Here is a 16,758-nt window from a genome sequence, read left to right as displayed (position 1 = left end):
CTTCCTTAGCAACAAATTTATGACCAATTGGTAGTTAAGAAGGACACCCTTAAGTGTCAGTTTTGCATTACTTTGAAGTGAATAAGAGCGCGACGAGGGATGTATATTTCCTCTATTATTTGTACACAAAACGTCCCGAACCCAATACTGACATACGACTTACAAGTTCAGTTCAAATTTAAGGCCAACCCTAACCCCTTCAAATCAGTCAGAATTATTCGCCAGACTGTTCGCACAATAAGGCATCTTTAATATTCAATTTACCATTAAAAAACTTGGATCTACAGTACTTTTCATGAGTTATTCTGAGAAATCGGTTCGGTTCATACCAGAGTACTTTCCAAATTGCCATTTCTGCGATCGACATGGTTGATAGAAAATTATAAAACTTAAGTAAACCTAAGCCAGAGCAGGGGACTTGATACCAATAAACTTAAAACAAAGACAAATATGATTCTTATGCAGCTATAATACAAGGAAGATGGATTAATCATGATTCAAAACTGGGGAGAAAGCATAACGAGTTGATTTATTTATTAAAGCTAGTTCATTTATCTCCAGGCTACTGTTTCTTCTTCTTGCGACCGCGGCCGTCAGGAGTTCCATCAGCTTTTCTCTTCTTTTCATCCTTGCTAGGCGTCTGGGCCTGGAACGAGAAAATAAAGAAAATTATTTCCATTTAATAACGAGAGACATATTACGGAGAGAGAGACAATTAAGAGTCGGAAGTGATGTTAGGTCAGCTAAGAGTTATTGGAACCAAACAGATCAACTGTCAGGGTGGGGGAGACATACCTTGGGTGTACCCCCGGCAGACTTCCCTCGCTTCTTCCTCTCTGCCTTTTCTTTCTCCTCAAGCTCCATCATTTCTCGTTCGATTAATGTAATCAGCGTGTTACAACGGCGTTGAAGTTCCTACAACCAACAACAATGTTGACATACACTATGACTAAAGGGAATACTCTGGAAGTTTGACCATGTTTATACATTACAACTTTCAGTATTGACAAGTCAAGCATCATTTCGATTGTTGGTTCCAGCAATGCTGTGTTATTACCCAGAAGGCTTCTGATCCTGGAAATTCTAGAGAGAATTCACTTTTAAAAGAAGTCTACAGACCCTCCATTTTGATCTCCCCCTCTAGCCCCGCAGCGTTGCGTTTTAACGCTGCACATGTGTCCCACGCGCCGTTAATATTTCGCCAAGCTTGCTATCTCGACGAACTCAAAACAAAATATTGTTTTGAATTGTCTATAAGCCACTTACTCAGCTGAATTATCACATTACGGAGAAATACTAATCAAAACATTTTCACGCGATAACCCTTTCGCTTTCGCAAGTAGTTCAATATCTTAACTTTCACTTGAACTCTTGTATGTGACCATTCAAATAAGAGTCGTTAATCAGGACTTGCAAGCTACGCCTCGAGCAACTTCAACGCTCCTTTCCTGCTCTTCAAACTTCCCGCCTGCATCATAACTCGTTATGCACGCTAAAGCATGAATCAGTGGTTAAATTTAGGTCCTGTCCACACTACGCCGGAGGAATTTGAAAACGGAGGTTTAAGGTCGACACACACACGAGGGCACTAGTCCCTGCGACTAGTGCCTGCAACAAGTCGCGGGGACAAGTCCCATCGTGTCAACTGGCCATTTTTGCTTCAAAATCTAGTCGCTGGGACCAACTTTGGTCGCTGCGACCAACTTTGGTCCCTCCGACTAGTCCCACGAATTCAAACCAGTTTGAATTTTTGGGACAAGTCCCTGCGACTTGTTCCTCAAAACGCCTCGTGTGAACTGTACGGGGGACAAGTCCCTACGACCAGTCCCTTCGTGTAAACTCTTCAGGGGAATAGATGCAGGTACTAGTCGTGTGTGCCGACCTTTACTCTGAAAACGCATCAAACGTTTTCCATCCACACTACGCCAGAGGAAAAAACGCAACAATCACCGGTCAGTTTGGATTTGTGTTTGAAGAAAACTCGCTCAGGGAAATCACGTCATTATCGTGATGCCATCGTTTTCGAATCGCTCCTTTTTCAAATTGCTTTCCTTCCACATGATAAAGAAAAACCAGCTTTTTCAAATTCCTCCGGTTTAAAGAGCGTTTTCGAAAAGCTCGGTTTTCGTGACGGATTTGTTAGTTTGGACGGTAGGCCTAACCTTAGAAATAGAGCTGCGTTTTCAAATTTCTCCGGCGTACTGAGTGTGGACACTTCCTTAGAGTTACATTAAAATCCTTACCTGGGCTGTCCTGGATTTAAGAAACCAGTCAAACCGGAATTGTGGTGCACTCCTGCAAGCCATCCTTAGCTCTTCGTACACGTTCTCCTTGTCAAATCCAAGTTTGTGTAGCATGCAAATCTGACGAACAAAGAAAGTCCAGGTTTATAAACATAGCTCGTTTGTAGAGACAAGGGCTTTAAGTCTGGTTTCGCGCTTTTTCCGAATTTATACTAGAGACGAATTATCCGACGCCGAATTTTTATTAGGAGACGATTTATCCATCTGAGATGATTTATCCGTCTCAGGCAGACGAATTACCCGTCTCAGACAGCTGATTAGTCTCTGACGGATAATTCGTCCCTAGTATAAATTCGGCCGATGTGTGATCCTCTTAGAAAATGAAGGGTGTTGATTAATGACTTAATTCCTTCAAGTATAATTAGGCAAGGCACGGAAAGCAGTATCAAGATTTTTGACGCTCACCAAGAAGCGATCTTCTTCTTCAGTGTAGTTCTTTCCCTTGTTTGTTCCATACGCGATTCTCATCTGATGGAACGGAGAACGGTAACGAGCCATCTGCGAAAAAAAGAACAGCAAGTGAGGCTGTGGGAGTACAACTTACAGAGGGGATATCTTAGTGGCAAGGACAAAATTCCGCAGAGATCGATGCCGTGGCCCCTCTTGTGAACACCGCATGATGTCCCCGCTATGACATAACGCATCAACAAACCCCCTCGCGTGGATTAAACTTCAGAAGCCTGCTGTTGCAAACTTTACAGCGCCACACGGAGGGCGGCAAAATTGAGGGATAACATTCATTTCATACTCTCCACACATATTCAACGTACAAAGCGTAACTTTTCAGTAATTGTCTAGAATTTGGCTTAGGATGAATACATTTTTAACAACAATTTTTGGCGGGAAATATTGACGCAGTTTACCTGCTGACGTCACGACTTCTGGAACAAGCACATACAGAGCAACTCGCTCTGTATCTCTTTAAATCATTTTGGATTGTCACGAAAATCAAATAACTTATGATTTTAGGTGACTTTTACAATCGTACCTTAGCCTCCAGTGCCTTCTTGATGCTGATCCTTCGTTGAATCTTGGCTTCTCCTCGTTCGATCTGCGCCATAATCTTCTCAATGTCTGTCATTTCGTCTTTTCGTTCCCAGAAGACAGCGGAGTAGGCGCGTACTTCCTCAGGTGTCTTGCCTTCGACATCCTGGCAGATGTTATCCAAGTCATCACGACCGTATTTCTCGCAAGCCTTGATAAACTGGTTGAATTCACGCTTGGACCAGTTTGTGAAGCCCTGGATTTAAAGTAAAAGTCGTGAGGTCAAGGGCTACAAAGTTGGTAAAAGGGTACTTGCAGAATATGTTTGGTTTATAATACTGCGAGACTAGCCATTACTTAAATTGGTGGCAACAATGAAGATACCTCTTGTAGGAGTTGCTCTTTTTCGGCAGTTTCCTCCTCGTTAAGCGGTTCAGACTCGTCTATCAACCTCTGTTCTTCTTTCTGCCTATCAGCTCCTTGAGGGTCCTCCGGGTCCCTGGGAACCTGAACAAAAGGGGTCAAGAGGGCTTAATGTGAGAGAGCAACAAGCAAACACTACCGTAAAGGTTATTACGAACTGGACCAAGAAGAGAAAGTTAAAATGAGGGTCACGGAACGCCTGCTTACATGGTCCCTCTTACCTTGTAGCCGATGCTCTTCCTGTATGCATAAATTTCTTTGTCCAACAGTTCAAACAGCCTGGGTGGGAAAAATTGGTAGTCTTGTACATTGGGCTGCTTCGGCGGCCGAGGAGCCTAAAACGCACAAAGAAAGAAATTAATTTAAATGCGAAACAACGTCAGTTATCATTGAAATTTCCCGTCTTTACGTAACGTGCTGCGCTCAGGTTGGCTGTGATTGGAGGATTTGAATATGAAGGCCCATGTTCATCGGCTGAAATTTTGTATCACCAATGACGGTCTGAGTGGAAGACGAACACCAGGTTTGATTGTTTTTGTTTAAAGCTTTGCAGTAATTTCTCAAAACTTTGAATTTATTCGATTCTCGGCTGTGTAGAGAAATCTATCTTTACAAGAGTCTCACCTTTGGTGCTTTAGGCTCGCTAACTCTCAGCATCTCCCTGAAGTAAGCGTCCACAGCATAGTTAGCTTTACGCTCTCTCTTGGGAGGCTCAATCCAACGCGGGAGGCCGCCAGTCTGAATTATATCAATAACAGCAACATTAACATGGTCATTGACAGTAATATTAAGACTTCAGGAATGGGTAGACACAGCGGAGCAAGGGGGGGGGGGGGGGAGGGGGTTTAGCCCACCCTCGTCTTACCACCAACTTAAAAACAAAACGTTTCATAAACAATTTCCGCGTTTAAGAACACTGCCATTTTACCATCTCTCCAGACCACCTACTGAAAATTACGCTCTGCCATCCAGAGCAATAGCCTTGAAATTGTCGGCGTACACTTTTTACGTGGTCGTTCGCAATTCATCAGAATCTGCACCAATCATCGACGGGTTAATATCACGTGTTACATAGACTGCAAAACAGTCGTACAGTATTTTCTGCGAACGCGAGCGACGCGGGCGGTATGCGAACGAAAGTTTTGGAGCGTGTATAGAAACGGTGAGGGACGCTGGGGAGAGACCATACGGGCGTGTGAGGATCGCGTGCTTCACGCGCGAGGATCACGCTTACGGTGCTTTGTGCCTTCCAAATAGGAAAGAAAAAACGACTCTTTTGCAGTCTACCTGTTATGTGGTTATGTTCCATACTACTACTCTTTCCTTTTTATTTGAAGATAACTCTCTACACTGTAAAAATGGCTCCAGACAGCGTCAAAATCCGTCCGTCCGTCCGTCGTGGAAATCTTAACTTTTCTCCCCTGCTGTTCCGAGGTTTTCTTCAAGTATTGTCAAACTGGTCCTCCACTTCATTACCTTCACTAACTCCTCACCTTACGCTTCTCTTTGTAATCTTCCCCCTCAAAATGAAAGATACTCTCTGTTGGTGCATCCATGGCAAGTTTTCTCAGCGAACCCTCACCAAACTGCTTCATCTTCTCAGCCAACTCTGCAGTCTAACAACATAAAGTTAACAGAACGAGGCTCAAAAACACCAAATTCTCCTTACCTAAGGTCATAAAATTCCCTTAATGTTAGCTCTGAGATTCTGGTGGTATATCAAGTCATTATGCATTCTGGTTCACATTAGCTGTTTACTTGTCACAAAACTGATACTGCAAAGAAATTATCTGTTGATCAGGGAATGAAAGGCTTCTTTAACTCCTTACCTTCTTCTCTCCTTTCTTCAAGATGGCATCAATGTCTTCATCTGTGATTTCTTCATCTTTTGAAGCAAACACTTCATCTGCGCCGTGACGGATCATGTTTAGCATTTCATCTTTGCTGACCTTCAGGCTGGGATCAACAAGACGGCCTGAAAACAAACGTACAAGGAAATTAACTTCACAGCGATTGGCAACTACCAAATACGTCAGGACGCAAAAATCTATTGTTAAGCTTGCACCTTGATGTAAGGTGTAACTATGATACACTAGTCCGAGAGTCATTCTCACTAGCCCGTCCCCCTTCAAACAAAAAATTCTCATGAGCATAATCACCAGCCTTGTGCCAAACAAAAAATTCTCATGAGAATAATTCCTTCCAGTACTTCTGGAGTTTGAATGGCTTCAAAAAATTTCAACAAAAATTTCAATGTGCCGAAAGGCAAGTAAAGGATAGAATTCACTAGCCTTACTGCAAAATCATCAGCCTTGCGTTATCAGGCATGACTTTTCTTTGCATAATTTTAAGTAATTCTTTCTGGCATACAAAAATTCTTTCAAAAGAAAAAAGCCCCTAAATAATCTAGTTAAGAAAAATGACAGAGAACTAACAGAAGAGATGCATTAACTATGAAATGGATGCTATAATCTGCTCCGACAGATCTGTGCAGGAGAGGAGAGAGGGAAAGATTTGTATTGTCCTACCTTGTTGGATGACAATAGCATCAAGTCTGAGCTTCATCTCTGCTCGTTCCACAATCCTTTCCTCCACTGTGCTTTCTGTGATAAACCTGAACACATGTACTTGTTTCTTTTGACCAATACGATGGGCCCGATCCTGAAACACATGGCAGAGTAGATCAACTGTCAGTGAATGATTAACATTACATCTAGTCTGTCCACACAGGGCAGGAAAAAATCCAGGTCTGATTGCCCGGGGCAAGTAACGTTTGCTCTTGGGCAAGTGAAGATGGAAGTTTGGTGGTCTGGTGGGCAAGTGAAATTAGCCTCAGCAGTCTTGTTAGTGATAATTTCCAATCAAAAACAATTTCAAACTAAGACTGCAAGATGAGCAAAAAAACTGAGTTGTTATACCTCCTCCCAACTCAAATACATTTTCCAATTGGAGGAGAACGTGTCACGTGTCGTGGGTCAAAACTCACTAACTCCCTAGGGCGAACAAAACTCACTAACTCCCCAGGAAAACAACAACTTGAACTTTTGACTTGCATGTGATCAGGTCGTGCTCCTTGAAACCGTGGCAAATTTGTGAGCCAGCCCGCGTCAAGCAAATGATTTCTTCACAGTTTTTTCTATTTTTGAGTTGGGAGGTATAACAAAACACCTAATGACTGGTCCCGCTGGAAACAGTGAGTTTTCTTTCCCCTTGACCTTTTTGTTCCCCTTGGCTTCGCCTCGGGGAACATTGAAGGTCTCACGGAAACAAAGTTCACTGTTTCCCTTGGGGCCTTTCATTAAGTGCTTATTGAAAACATGGATTAATGTAAAATCCAAACATGCTTTGCTCGCATTCATCCTCCGATCGCCATAATTATTGGCTGCGATATTGGATGTTGCGTCCAACAGAAGTCTGGCACTACCAATAGAACATGCCGTAGATTTGAGATGGCAACGAAAAACACAAACATTCTGCATTTCTTTTTATCATCTGGCAAGTAATAATTATTTTAGTGGGGGCAACTGAAAACAGAAATGTAGTGGCCCACTGGGCAACTGGATTTCAAAATTTTTTTCCTGCCCTGCGGAACAGCATTTATTTTTTTGCTACGAGTTATATGTCCTACAGAGTGAAGCAGCACAAAAATTGTTTGATCTTTTCCCAGCCCCAGCCCCTGGTTTCAGCACGTGAATCCCATGCACCAAGTTAATATTTTGCTAAGCTTGCAATCTTAACGATTTCAAGACAAAGTAGTGGGTCTGTGGACAGACCACATTACTACCTGTAATGTTATCTGTTGTGAGATCATTGGCTTAGCTTCTAAAAACTTCAAAACGAAATCTGCAGCTGAGGAACCTATCTTGGAGGGTGAAATTCACCATAAACAAGATTTTTTTCCACTGAAAGGCTTGCAGTAATAAACATACCATGGCTTGGAGATCAACTTGTGGATTCCAGTCGCTGTCATACAGAATAACAATGTCTGCTGTGGCAAGATTGATTCCGAGACCACCTGCTCTGGTACTCAACATAAACACAAACTTCTCACTGCCTGGCATGTTGTAAGCATTGATTGATGCCTGTCTCTCCTCATGAGGTGTCTGTCCGTCCAGGCGGCAGTACTCAAATCCTTTCCACAGACAGTAATCTTCCAGGATGTCCAACACTCTTGTCATCTGAGAGAAAATCAGGACTCTAGAACCTTCTTGTTGGAGTCGGACAAGCAGTTTGTCCAGAACACGCAGTTTACCACTGTTGTCAACAAGATGTTGATCAGTGGTGTAAGGGGGACCTGTAACAAAATGAATAACAAAATTAGAGATCTGCAAGTGCTGGTTTTTAAATCAGCTGGATAGGAGATAAGTACCCTCAGCTGCATTTGTTTAGATTAGTAATACCAACCCGACTTGCCAGACTCAATTTCTGCCACCCACTACAGTACGGTTGACATGAATTCCTCACCAAAAGCATGGGCTCCTTTCTCAAACAGTGGCTGGTAATTGAGCCTACCAGGGTTACCAAATCACTTTTGAACAAACACAAGTGTCTTGTAAGTACCTGGTTCAGCGCCATCAAACAAGTAAGGGTGGTTGGTGCACTTGCGAAGCTGCATGAGAATGTTCAGGAGTCGCATCTTGTCTGATTTGCCAGCTCCATTAACAACATCAATGTCCTTCATGAGGATCTTGGTGTACCTACATACATTATGAAGAGAGAAACGCTAGTAAGGTACGACCATGCCAATGAAAGCACAATCAACACTCCCACATGCTGTAGTTATGCATTTGTTTTGTAAAAACATGTGAAAGGTACATGTAAGGGCCGATTTACACGGTACGACTTTGTTGCATGTGACAAGCTTACGACAGGCCTACGACATGACTTAGGAACATTTACCCACGCACAACATTTTCACTTACAAAATTAAATAAAAATAAATAATAAATAAAATTTTCAGTTAATAAAGATGGAGTCCTGATAAATTTTCTACTTTGTCTTTAGTGCAAAAAATTTTGCAACCGCAACCGCAAATCTAAAAATTTATCAAGAATAGTGAAGGTCGCATTACATGTGGCATCTGTTACCTAAAGATCAATATTTGCCGCATCACTTTCCCGCAAACCAGTGCACTTTTAGTGTAAACATGAATCGAAATCAAGCCTTCTGTATCGCTTTAGTAATATTTCTGCTTCAGAGTATCAGCATTCAACAGCAACAAATGGTTGAATTTTTCACCTTGTACATGAGATGGATAAATTTTAGTTATCAGGCAATGCTAAATATCACTATGATATGGTGAAAGAATTGGCGATTACGGCAACAATGCATAACGCTCTATGCAGGCATTCCCCGCCCAGCCGAATCCTGGTTTGAGATACACTATAATGACCCTACTGTGCCACAAGAATACTTTCGACAGCAGTTACGAGTCTACAAGAACACTCTTGATCTCATCCATAATACTCTCAACGCGAGGATTGTAAGAGAAATTCTAAATTCCGAGATTGTTTACCACCCAAGAAAGTTTTTTTTTATCGCCGTGAATGACATGTGATGACATTTCGGGTCGCGGTTTCCTTTGTTTAAGCGAAATTTTGAAAAATCTACCAGCTCCACCCATACTCTACGGTGTCTTTTGATCTTTTCAGAAATTTGAAAATTTCTGCTATCACACAAAAGTCGAGGTCGCATATGAACATGTCGTGTGTTGACAGATTTTGACCCTTATGTAAACAAAACCTCACAGAAATTTCTCATGTGCGACCTGGGCCTAATTCACCTTCACAATAAAATTTTTGCAGTGAAAGTTCTAACAAACAGTAAACAAATATCTTAGCTGTCCTGCGCTTTGAAAACCTTTCTAAGGAGATGTTTTTCACTTTAATCCATTCAGTACTTTTCAAGAAACGACTTCATGTGAATCAGTCAACAATAACTTTGTCCGCCATTTTGATGCAAAACGTCCCCTACTCAGTAGAAATTTGCTACAAAATACGACATTTTCTATCCATTTTGACTACAACTGTCGCAGCATTTTAAAACACGTTTTAAAATCCTACAACATTTTTTTGATGTACACAACAGTCACAAGTGAGTTGTAGGTTTGATTTACATGAAACTTTCATGCCATAGGCCTGTTGTAGCTTGTCGCATGCAACAAAGTCGTACCGTGTAAATCGGCCCTAACAGATTCTCTAGGTTGTAGTAAAGTTGTTTATCTTTTTATAAATTCCAAAATTGGTTTCCTTACAATTTTCCTTTATATTTGTAACAATCTGAAACTAAGAAACAAATTTAAACCACAGCAGCTCTTTGGGCGACTTTTTCCTTGCACAGCTGACAGATGTGGCAAGGATAACTGGAAAACAACATGCCTTATTTGCCTCGTTCAACAGCTTATAGCAATACAATGCCCACTTAGAGAAACATTATTGGGAAACTTACCAAAATCTCTGCATCTTTGTAAGCCCTACATAAATCTTCGTCTCCTTTTTTGGCAAAAGTTTTGTTTCAACATCGGCCTTGAGACGACGCAGAAGGAATGGTCTCAGAACCTGAGAAAACATAAAAAGAGGGCTTCAAAAAATGCCATCAAAAGTCACATCCCCTAACACCGTTATCCACCCTTTTGTCACACCAATTACCATTGTCTATGCTCTTCCAACTGTTAACGGATTGGTTGCTTTAAGCTGTAGTAGCCTACATGGACTCCTTTGGCCAGTGCAATTTCTACATTCTCTGAGATGTTGAGACCCTTAATTCAGCTTTCTGTTGTACTCACCGAGTGAAGACGTTCCACCAGCTGTTTTTCTTCAACAAGAGAGTTGGTGTTGAACCAAGCATCAAAATCCTGAAATAAAAGTTGACACAATACATTAGATATCTTTGGAAAATTAAAAGACATGTCGCAAACTATAGCATGAGAAGTGAGAAATCACTGCTGGGTTGGAACTAATGGCTGCATTAGAAGGCAGCTTGTACCAGGGCTGTTAAAGTAGCCAGCTGTCAGTGAAAATCACCATCTACATGTACAAAATGATCTGATCTACTCTGTTGAGCTACATGTATTCAAGGCATTTGATTCTTTAGAAGACGATAGCAAAATCAGCCACATACTAATTTAGTAGTAACTTACATCAGCTGAGCTGAAAACATCAGGCAGCAGAAAGTTAAGCAGTGACCACAGCTCATGAAGATTGTTCTGCAATGGAGTTCCTGTCAACAGCAGACGATTTGTCGACCTGAGTTCTCTTACAATCTCTGAGAGCTGAGAACAAACAAAAGATATATGTGGCTAAATATCATTTAGGCAAGGTTAAACTCGAGCTAATGCAGCCAGCTAGTGTGCCCATCCAGCTAATATCATTTAGGCAAGTTAAATGTGAGCTTATGCAGCCAGTGGTTTCCGCGTTTGGGAGTACGTGACCTGTGGGGCGGCCTTCAGGGGTTTTGCAGGGGTTTATGGTTCATTGCATAATATTGTTGTAGTGTATTCTGCTGATTGTTGCGGATCAGTTGCACTGCTTTGCTCGCGAATCATTGCGGATTCTTGCACCCTCTCCTCCCTCCCGTTTTGTTCTTGGTCAGGGTAAGTGTTCCCCAGGTGAGTAGATTCCACTGAATTTCTTTCAGTGTGACGGTGTCGGTTAGCGGACGCTCATTGGGTGGTTCCTGCTTTCCAGGGTTGCCATGGATACCTCCTAGCAGCTTATGGCTTTGGCACCCCGCTAACCTTTAAGGCACCAGTTCCCAAGCTTATCTATTTGCGATGAGTTTAAAAATGAATAATAAAAGACTGTAAATCCTTGAATTAGTGCCCCCCCCCCCCTCGAATAAGCACCCCCTTCAAATAAGCTCCCCACCTATCAGCCAAAATTTTAAATAAGCACCCCTCCCCTCCCCTCCCCTCCCCTCCCCTCCCCCTATTCATGGACAAGTAATGAGACAACAAAGGATGTATAATTTTCATCGTGTAGTTTTAGATTTGTACATTGTTTCAGTTTGTAAACACATTAAGTTTGGAAAACAAATTACAACTACTAACGGTCCCGCGATTTAAGTTTAGGATCAGCTTTTTATGTCGATAAACAGCTTATATGTTGCTGTTCATGCAGATATGATGTATTAAGAAATGTTCATGTCAGGCCATGATTTGGGAAAAATTTAATAAGCGCCCCCCTCCATGAAGCACCCCTTCGAATAAGCACCCCATGTCTTTTCCTAAATTTGAAATAAGCACCCCGGGTGCTAATTCAAGGATTTACGGTAATTTCAAAGTCATGAAGCGAGTAGCCTTCAAGGTACATGTAAACACTTTACTTCAACAAAAGAACTGGATGTTCTCAAACAAAATAAGCTTAATATACCTTAGACTTCTCATTCTTGATCCTGTGTGCCTCATCAATGATGATGTATCTCCAAGCAAACTTCTTAAACACAGCCTTCTCTCTTAGGACCATCTCATATGAAGTAACGCAAGTGTCCCACTCTCCTGGAAGCATGGTGTCGCGGATAAATGCTGCCTACAAATATTTAACAGAACACACTGATGGTTTTTTAGCTTTGTACTAGAGCCTTTTTCACATGAGCATCAAAAGTAATTTGCATTTTCTTTGGTTTGCTTTACTATGCTTAGCAATATTGGTTTAAAACTCATAAGCTGGTTGTATTGTGTAACTGCTAATTATCATGTGATCTGGAGGATCACATGTTCTGTAAAAGTACTTGGAGAAAAAGCCCTTGGAGAGAACAGACATGTATTTCCTTACTCGTGACACACACCACAGAGAAAGCCACATCAGCCTTCATCTATCCTAGTGGAATTGGAATTTGGAGATGTTGGTTTTTATGGAGGGCAGAAAACCAGGGTGCCTAGAGCAAAACCCTTGGAGCAAGGCGAGAACCAACAGTAAACTCAACTCATCACAAAGGCACTGGGTCAGAATCGAACCCAGGCCACATTGGTGCAAGTGCTCTCACCACTATGCCATCCCTGCTCCCTTTGAGTTTTAATGGGTTAACTGGATTTCTAGTTTCCTTTGTGATTCACGTGAGTAATTACTTAAGTTTAGAGTTATGTTGTGCTACTATTAGTCAATCTTTACTTACTCTTTGCTCCTGAGTACCTATCAGGCAGACAGCCCTTATGGTCGGACACCATCTGTTGAACTCCGACATCCAGTTAGCTAATGTGGACTTTGGAACGATTACAAGATGAGGGCCTGACATTTCTCTAAAGTGCTTCATGTAACCCAACAAAGAAATTGTCTGGAGTGTCTTGCCAAGACCCTGTCACAGAGAGTAAACAAATGAAAAGACATGGTCTTGTTGTACACTGAAACAACTTTCACTGAATTCTTCATTAGTTATTTTAACTTTAACTAAATTTCACTTCTAAGGCAATTATCACTATACAAACTTGAAAACGCAAAGATCTGCAAAGACCTGAATTTTGCATTCTAAAAATTAGCAATTAGCAACATAAATTATTACCATTTCATCAGCCAGAATTCCATTGATTCCATTCTCAAACAAAGATATCAGCCAATTTAGACCCCTCAGCTGATAATCTCTCATTTCTCCATTCTTGATATCTATTGAGTAAAAAAGACCAGGTATACATGTAATTTTGATCAAATGTAAACTTAACGAAAAATAAACATTAAACACATCAACCACTTACAGTGAGGGTTCTGATCAAAGTGGACAACAGAGGTCTGAGCATGCTTATTTTGACTAATCAACTCCTCGTCTTCTTCTTGCTCTGTACGACGATGACGATGACTAAAAACAAGAGAATATTTTTGCATCACTGCATGTAGTGCAGCTCAGGTGTAACCTACCACAAACTATCATCTCCGAGTTACATACAAAATTATTTACACCATTAAACATGATTTTCATGATTTCGAGTCTATACATACTGTGCACTCTGGAGAGTTTGTCGGGGTTTTCTGTTTTGTTTCATGCAAGACATCACAAAATGTAAACATTCTGCAACTACTTACATGAAGTAAATTCAAAGTTTCAAAACAACCGCCATTATGGATACGAAGCGGTCAAAGCTTTATGCTTTGTTCTTTCTCATATCACTTGATGAAACAACTTCGCAGCTGTAAAGATCAATGAAGCTTTGGAAAAAATTTGAAAGGTCTCAAAGATAAGGTATGTGGTTTGTACCAAATAATATCGATGCACATTCCATCAAGTGAGACTTAAAATGTTTATAAACATTAGGGTGCTGAGACTGCCCAGTACAGACTGGAAATCATTTTAAAGCTTAGTTCGACTAATATCTTGCCCTTGGTCACAATAGTGTAGTCTACATGAATGCCACCCAAAGTTTTCCTTTGTATTACTTACTCTCCACAGTCCGATAACTTCCTTGATCTGCTTGGAAACTGTGGCGCTTTTATTTTCAAAGGACTTGTTGGTTGTTTCTTGGATCTTGTGGTGTTCATAAAATGGGCAAAGATCTCTGTCCGTTTCAACAGGTAGTTAAACCTTGTGGCTTTATCTCGTTCCTACGAAACAAACACAAGGTATTGATTGTAACAATGCTGTTTCAAACCCTATATTTTAAAAAATATATGATGATAGTGGATAAGTCAGTGCAAAAGGTGACAAAAATCACTAAAACAGGGTTGTGCACAAGTTAGCAGTTAAGGTCACATTAAAGATGTCAATTTTTCTTTCTCATTTCCATTTCATTTGGAATGGCATGTAGATCTACAAATGTAGATCTAAAAATTGAAGAAGGGTTCCTTTCTGTTACCTTTGTAACTTGATGACTAGTACATGTACATGTATAATACAAATTTCTTATTCTGTTAAGGCAAAGGCAAACTTGGGAGTTCAGGAAGGTCTTCACAGGGCTCGAAATTGCGACTCACTGGTTGCCAATGCGACCAAAAATTGAGCACTAGCGACTAAATTTGTCCGATAACTAAAGAAACCCATGACACAACTTTTGTTTTTAAATCTTTATATTAGGAAATCAATGGGATATGGTAGCTAGTATACAACTCACCTTTCCCCAGTAAAATAATGTCTGAATATTACAAGATAATCGAAATAATTGAATGTGTTTCAACACGTCGATACTGCGTTCACGGCGTGCCTCAACACCATGTACTTCTCATTTGCCACGAAAATGGCGGCAGATACCAATCAGTTGAAGGAATTAAGTAAGTTTTTACGTGCGGGGAAAGAAGATTCAGCCAAAAGGTTAATCGAAACTTTTAATCCTTCATCAGTTATTGAATAAAATACGCAAATACGCAAGGACCCATGTTTGTCTCGCAATGAAAACCACAGACTTAAAACGTTTTATGCTTCACTTCATTTAAAACACTGTTTAAAATGACTATGGAGAAAACCATCACCTTCGGACCAGAGACATATCACTTGAGAACAACGGTAGCTTTATAACTAAGTGTTACTCGTGTTGTTTCTAATTGTTTTCGCTCTTCAAATCTGACTTTTCTTGCATGCAAAGTAACGTATAAAATCGTGTTCTTGTGTGAGTTATATATAAAATAAGTAGGTGACCAAAATTTACGATCTGGCGACCAAATTTTTCCGTTACTCGCCAGCTGGCTTCCAAATGGGAATTTTTAATTTCGAGCCCTGCTTCAGAGAGCAACTGTTAGACTATGTTATTAATACTTTACTCAAAGCTAAGGGAGTGGGTTGGAATGGTCATTACTCATGGAAAACCTATTAGTATATATTTGGGCTGGTCTGGAAATACTATACATGTAGTACTCACAAAAGGAGACCCATTCTTCTCGTATGACTTCATATTTTAATCTATACAAAACAGAAATGCTAGATACAGTAATGACATTTGAACAGAGCCTACCAGTTTCTCTTCATAATCCTGAGGTGCAGCCTGGAACGGCACAGATGGACCTTTTGGGGTTGGGGCTTTCTCTTCAGCTTCATCACCAGACTAAAGAGAGAAAACACATAATAAAGCTGTCCTTTGCTAAATTCTTGTGGAGATAAAGTCAAGCTGAAGTTACTGATTATTTTGCAGGGAGAGAGGAATCTTGAAAATTTACCACCCCCATCCCCCTCCCCAACCACCACATTTACAAATCATAGTGATGAAGGACTCATTTTGTCCTTAAGCCTTACACCAGTTTGATACATTTTCAAGAGTGCATTGATGGGAATACAGCAGTAGATTAAGTCATCAACCAGCTGTGAATGTTGCTTAAATATGTATAAAAAAATTCATACTTCCCTGTTCCTCGGTAATCAGGGGGGATTTTAATTTTCGACCTAATTCCCTGTTCCTCGGTAATCAGGGGGGATTTTAATTTTCGACCTAATGAATGGGTGTCAAAATTTGCGGGCGTAAATAAGCACTAAAAGAGTCGTTCCCTATGCAAGAATGAAATTTTCTGTACTAAGCATGCTACAATCGAGGTTACTAACACATAGACAAAGCATTTTGTACCGTAAGACTGAATTATAAGTTCAGCTTGTGGTCGCCATTTAGCTTATATTTTTATTCAACATGTAAAATTTGATTTGAAGCCACCCCTTTAGTTTGAAACATAATTCCGAAGTCTTCAATGTTCTCTGAAATAAAAATATCATCTCTTTGTTTCTTTTACAATCGAAAGAACTAACAGACCTTGTCTACTGGGGATAAATACAACAACAACGAGATGAAATGCACATGGCTTTCCATGGTTGTTTCGCGCTCAATCTTCAATTTACAATACAGTATTCCGCGAATTGTTCGTACAGCATGGGTTAATTTACAGCTAAAACAGACTCTACATTTAGTAATACCTCCTCTGGGGTGGTGCTTTCGCTGCTTGACGACTCTCCGTCTTCGTAATTAGGCATGTTTTCCGTGGAAAAGAAGAGCGACTTTCACCGATCGATGTAAAAAGCCGGGAAGACAATTTTGGCGGCACGCAAGAGAGTCTATTGATTAGCAGTCCGAACTGAATTCTGGGATATGTTAGGATCCAGTCTTCTCACGCGCACTTTCCAATCCTCGTGGAAGAAAAATGGCGACCGTCAT

At 40.8% G+C, this 16,758-nt stretch overlaps 1 protein-coding gene across 1 annotated transcript; it reads right to left on the bottom strand.

Moving 5' to 3' along the window:
* Window positions 1–229: 229 nt before the first annotated feature.
* On the bottom strand, window positions 230–16,637 carry LOC145496495 (SWI/SNF-related matrix-associated actin-dependent regulator of chromatin subfamily A member 5-like). Its single transcript, XM_081476183.1, has 23 exons — window positions 16,521–16,637; window positions 15,577–15,666; window positions 14,076–14,236; window positions 13,396–13,496; window positions 13,206–13,306; window positions 12,822–13,001; window positions 12,080–12,235; window positions 10,849–10,980; window positions 10,495–10,563; window positions 10,158–10,267; window positions 8,271–8,407; window positions 7,640–8,004; window positions 6,239–6,371; window positions 5,540–5,685; window positions 5,204–5,326; window positions 4,335–4,448; window positions 3,932–4,045; window positions 3,672–3,794; window positions 3,292–3,543; window positions 2,709–2,801; window positions 2,244–2,363; window positions 796–915; window positions 230–646 (listed from the first exon to the last, which is right to left on the bottom strand). The coding sequence occupies exons 1-23, from the start codon at window positions 16,575–16,577 to the stop codon at window positions 563–565; spliced, it is 3,081 nt and encodes a 1,026-aa protein (XP_081332309.1). The 5' UTR covers window positions 16,578–16,637; the 3' UTR covers window positions 230–562.
* Between the last annotated feature and the right edge of the window lie 121 nt (window positions 16,638–16,758).

Source organism: Orbicella franksi, chromosome 9, assembly GCF_964199315.1.
Source record: "Orbicella franksi chromosome 9, jaOrbFran1.1, whole genome shotgun sequence".
In the NCBI taxonomy this organism is placed as follows: Eukaryota; Metazoa; Cnidaria; class Anthozoa; order Scleractinia; family Merulinidae; genus Orbicella; species Orbicella franksi.
Note: the sequence above shows the minus strand (reverse complement) of the source record. Positions and strands in the feature narration are given on the sequence as shown.

What these genes read in the sequence shown, in the direction of transcription:
- LOC145496495 (XM_081476183.1), bottom strand. Translation starts at nt 16,577, where the DNA reads ATGCCTAATTACGAAGACGGAGAGTCGTCAAGCAGCGAAAGCACCACC. An exon ending in CTTTGATCAGAACCCTCACT is followed by an intron (nt 13,307 to 13,395) that starts GTAAGTGGTTGA and finishes TTTACTCAATAG; the next exon opens with ATATCAAGAATGGAGAAATG. An exon ending in AAGAGCAACTCCTACAAGAG is followed by an intron (nt 3,544 to 3,671) that starts GTATCTTCATTG and finishes CTTTAAATCCAG; the next exon opens with GGCTTCACAAACTGGTCCAA.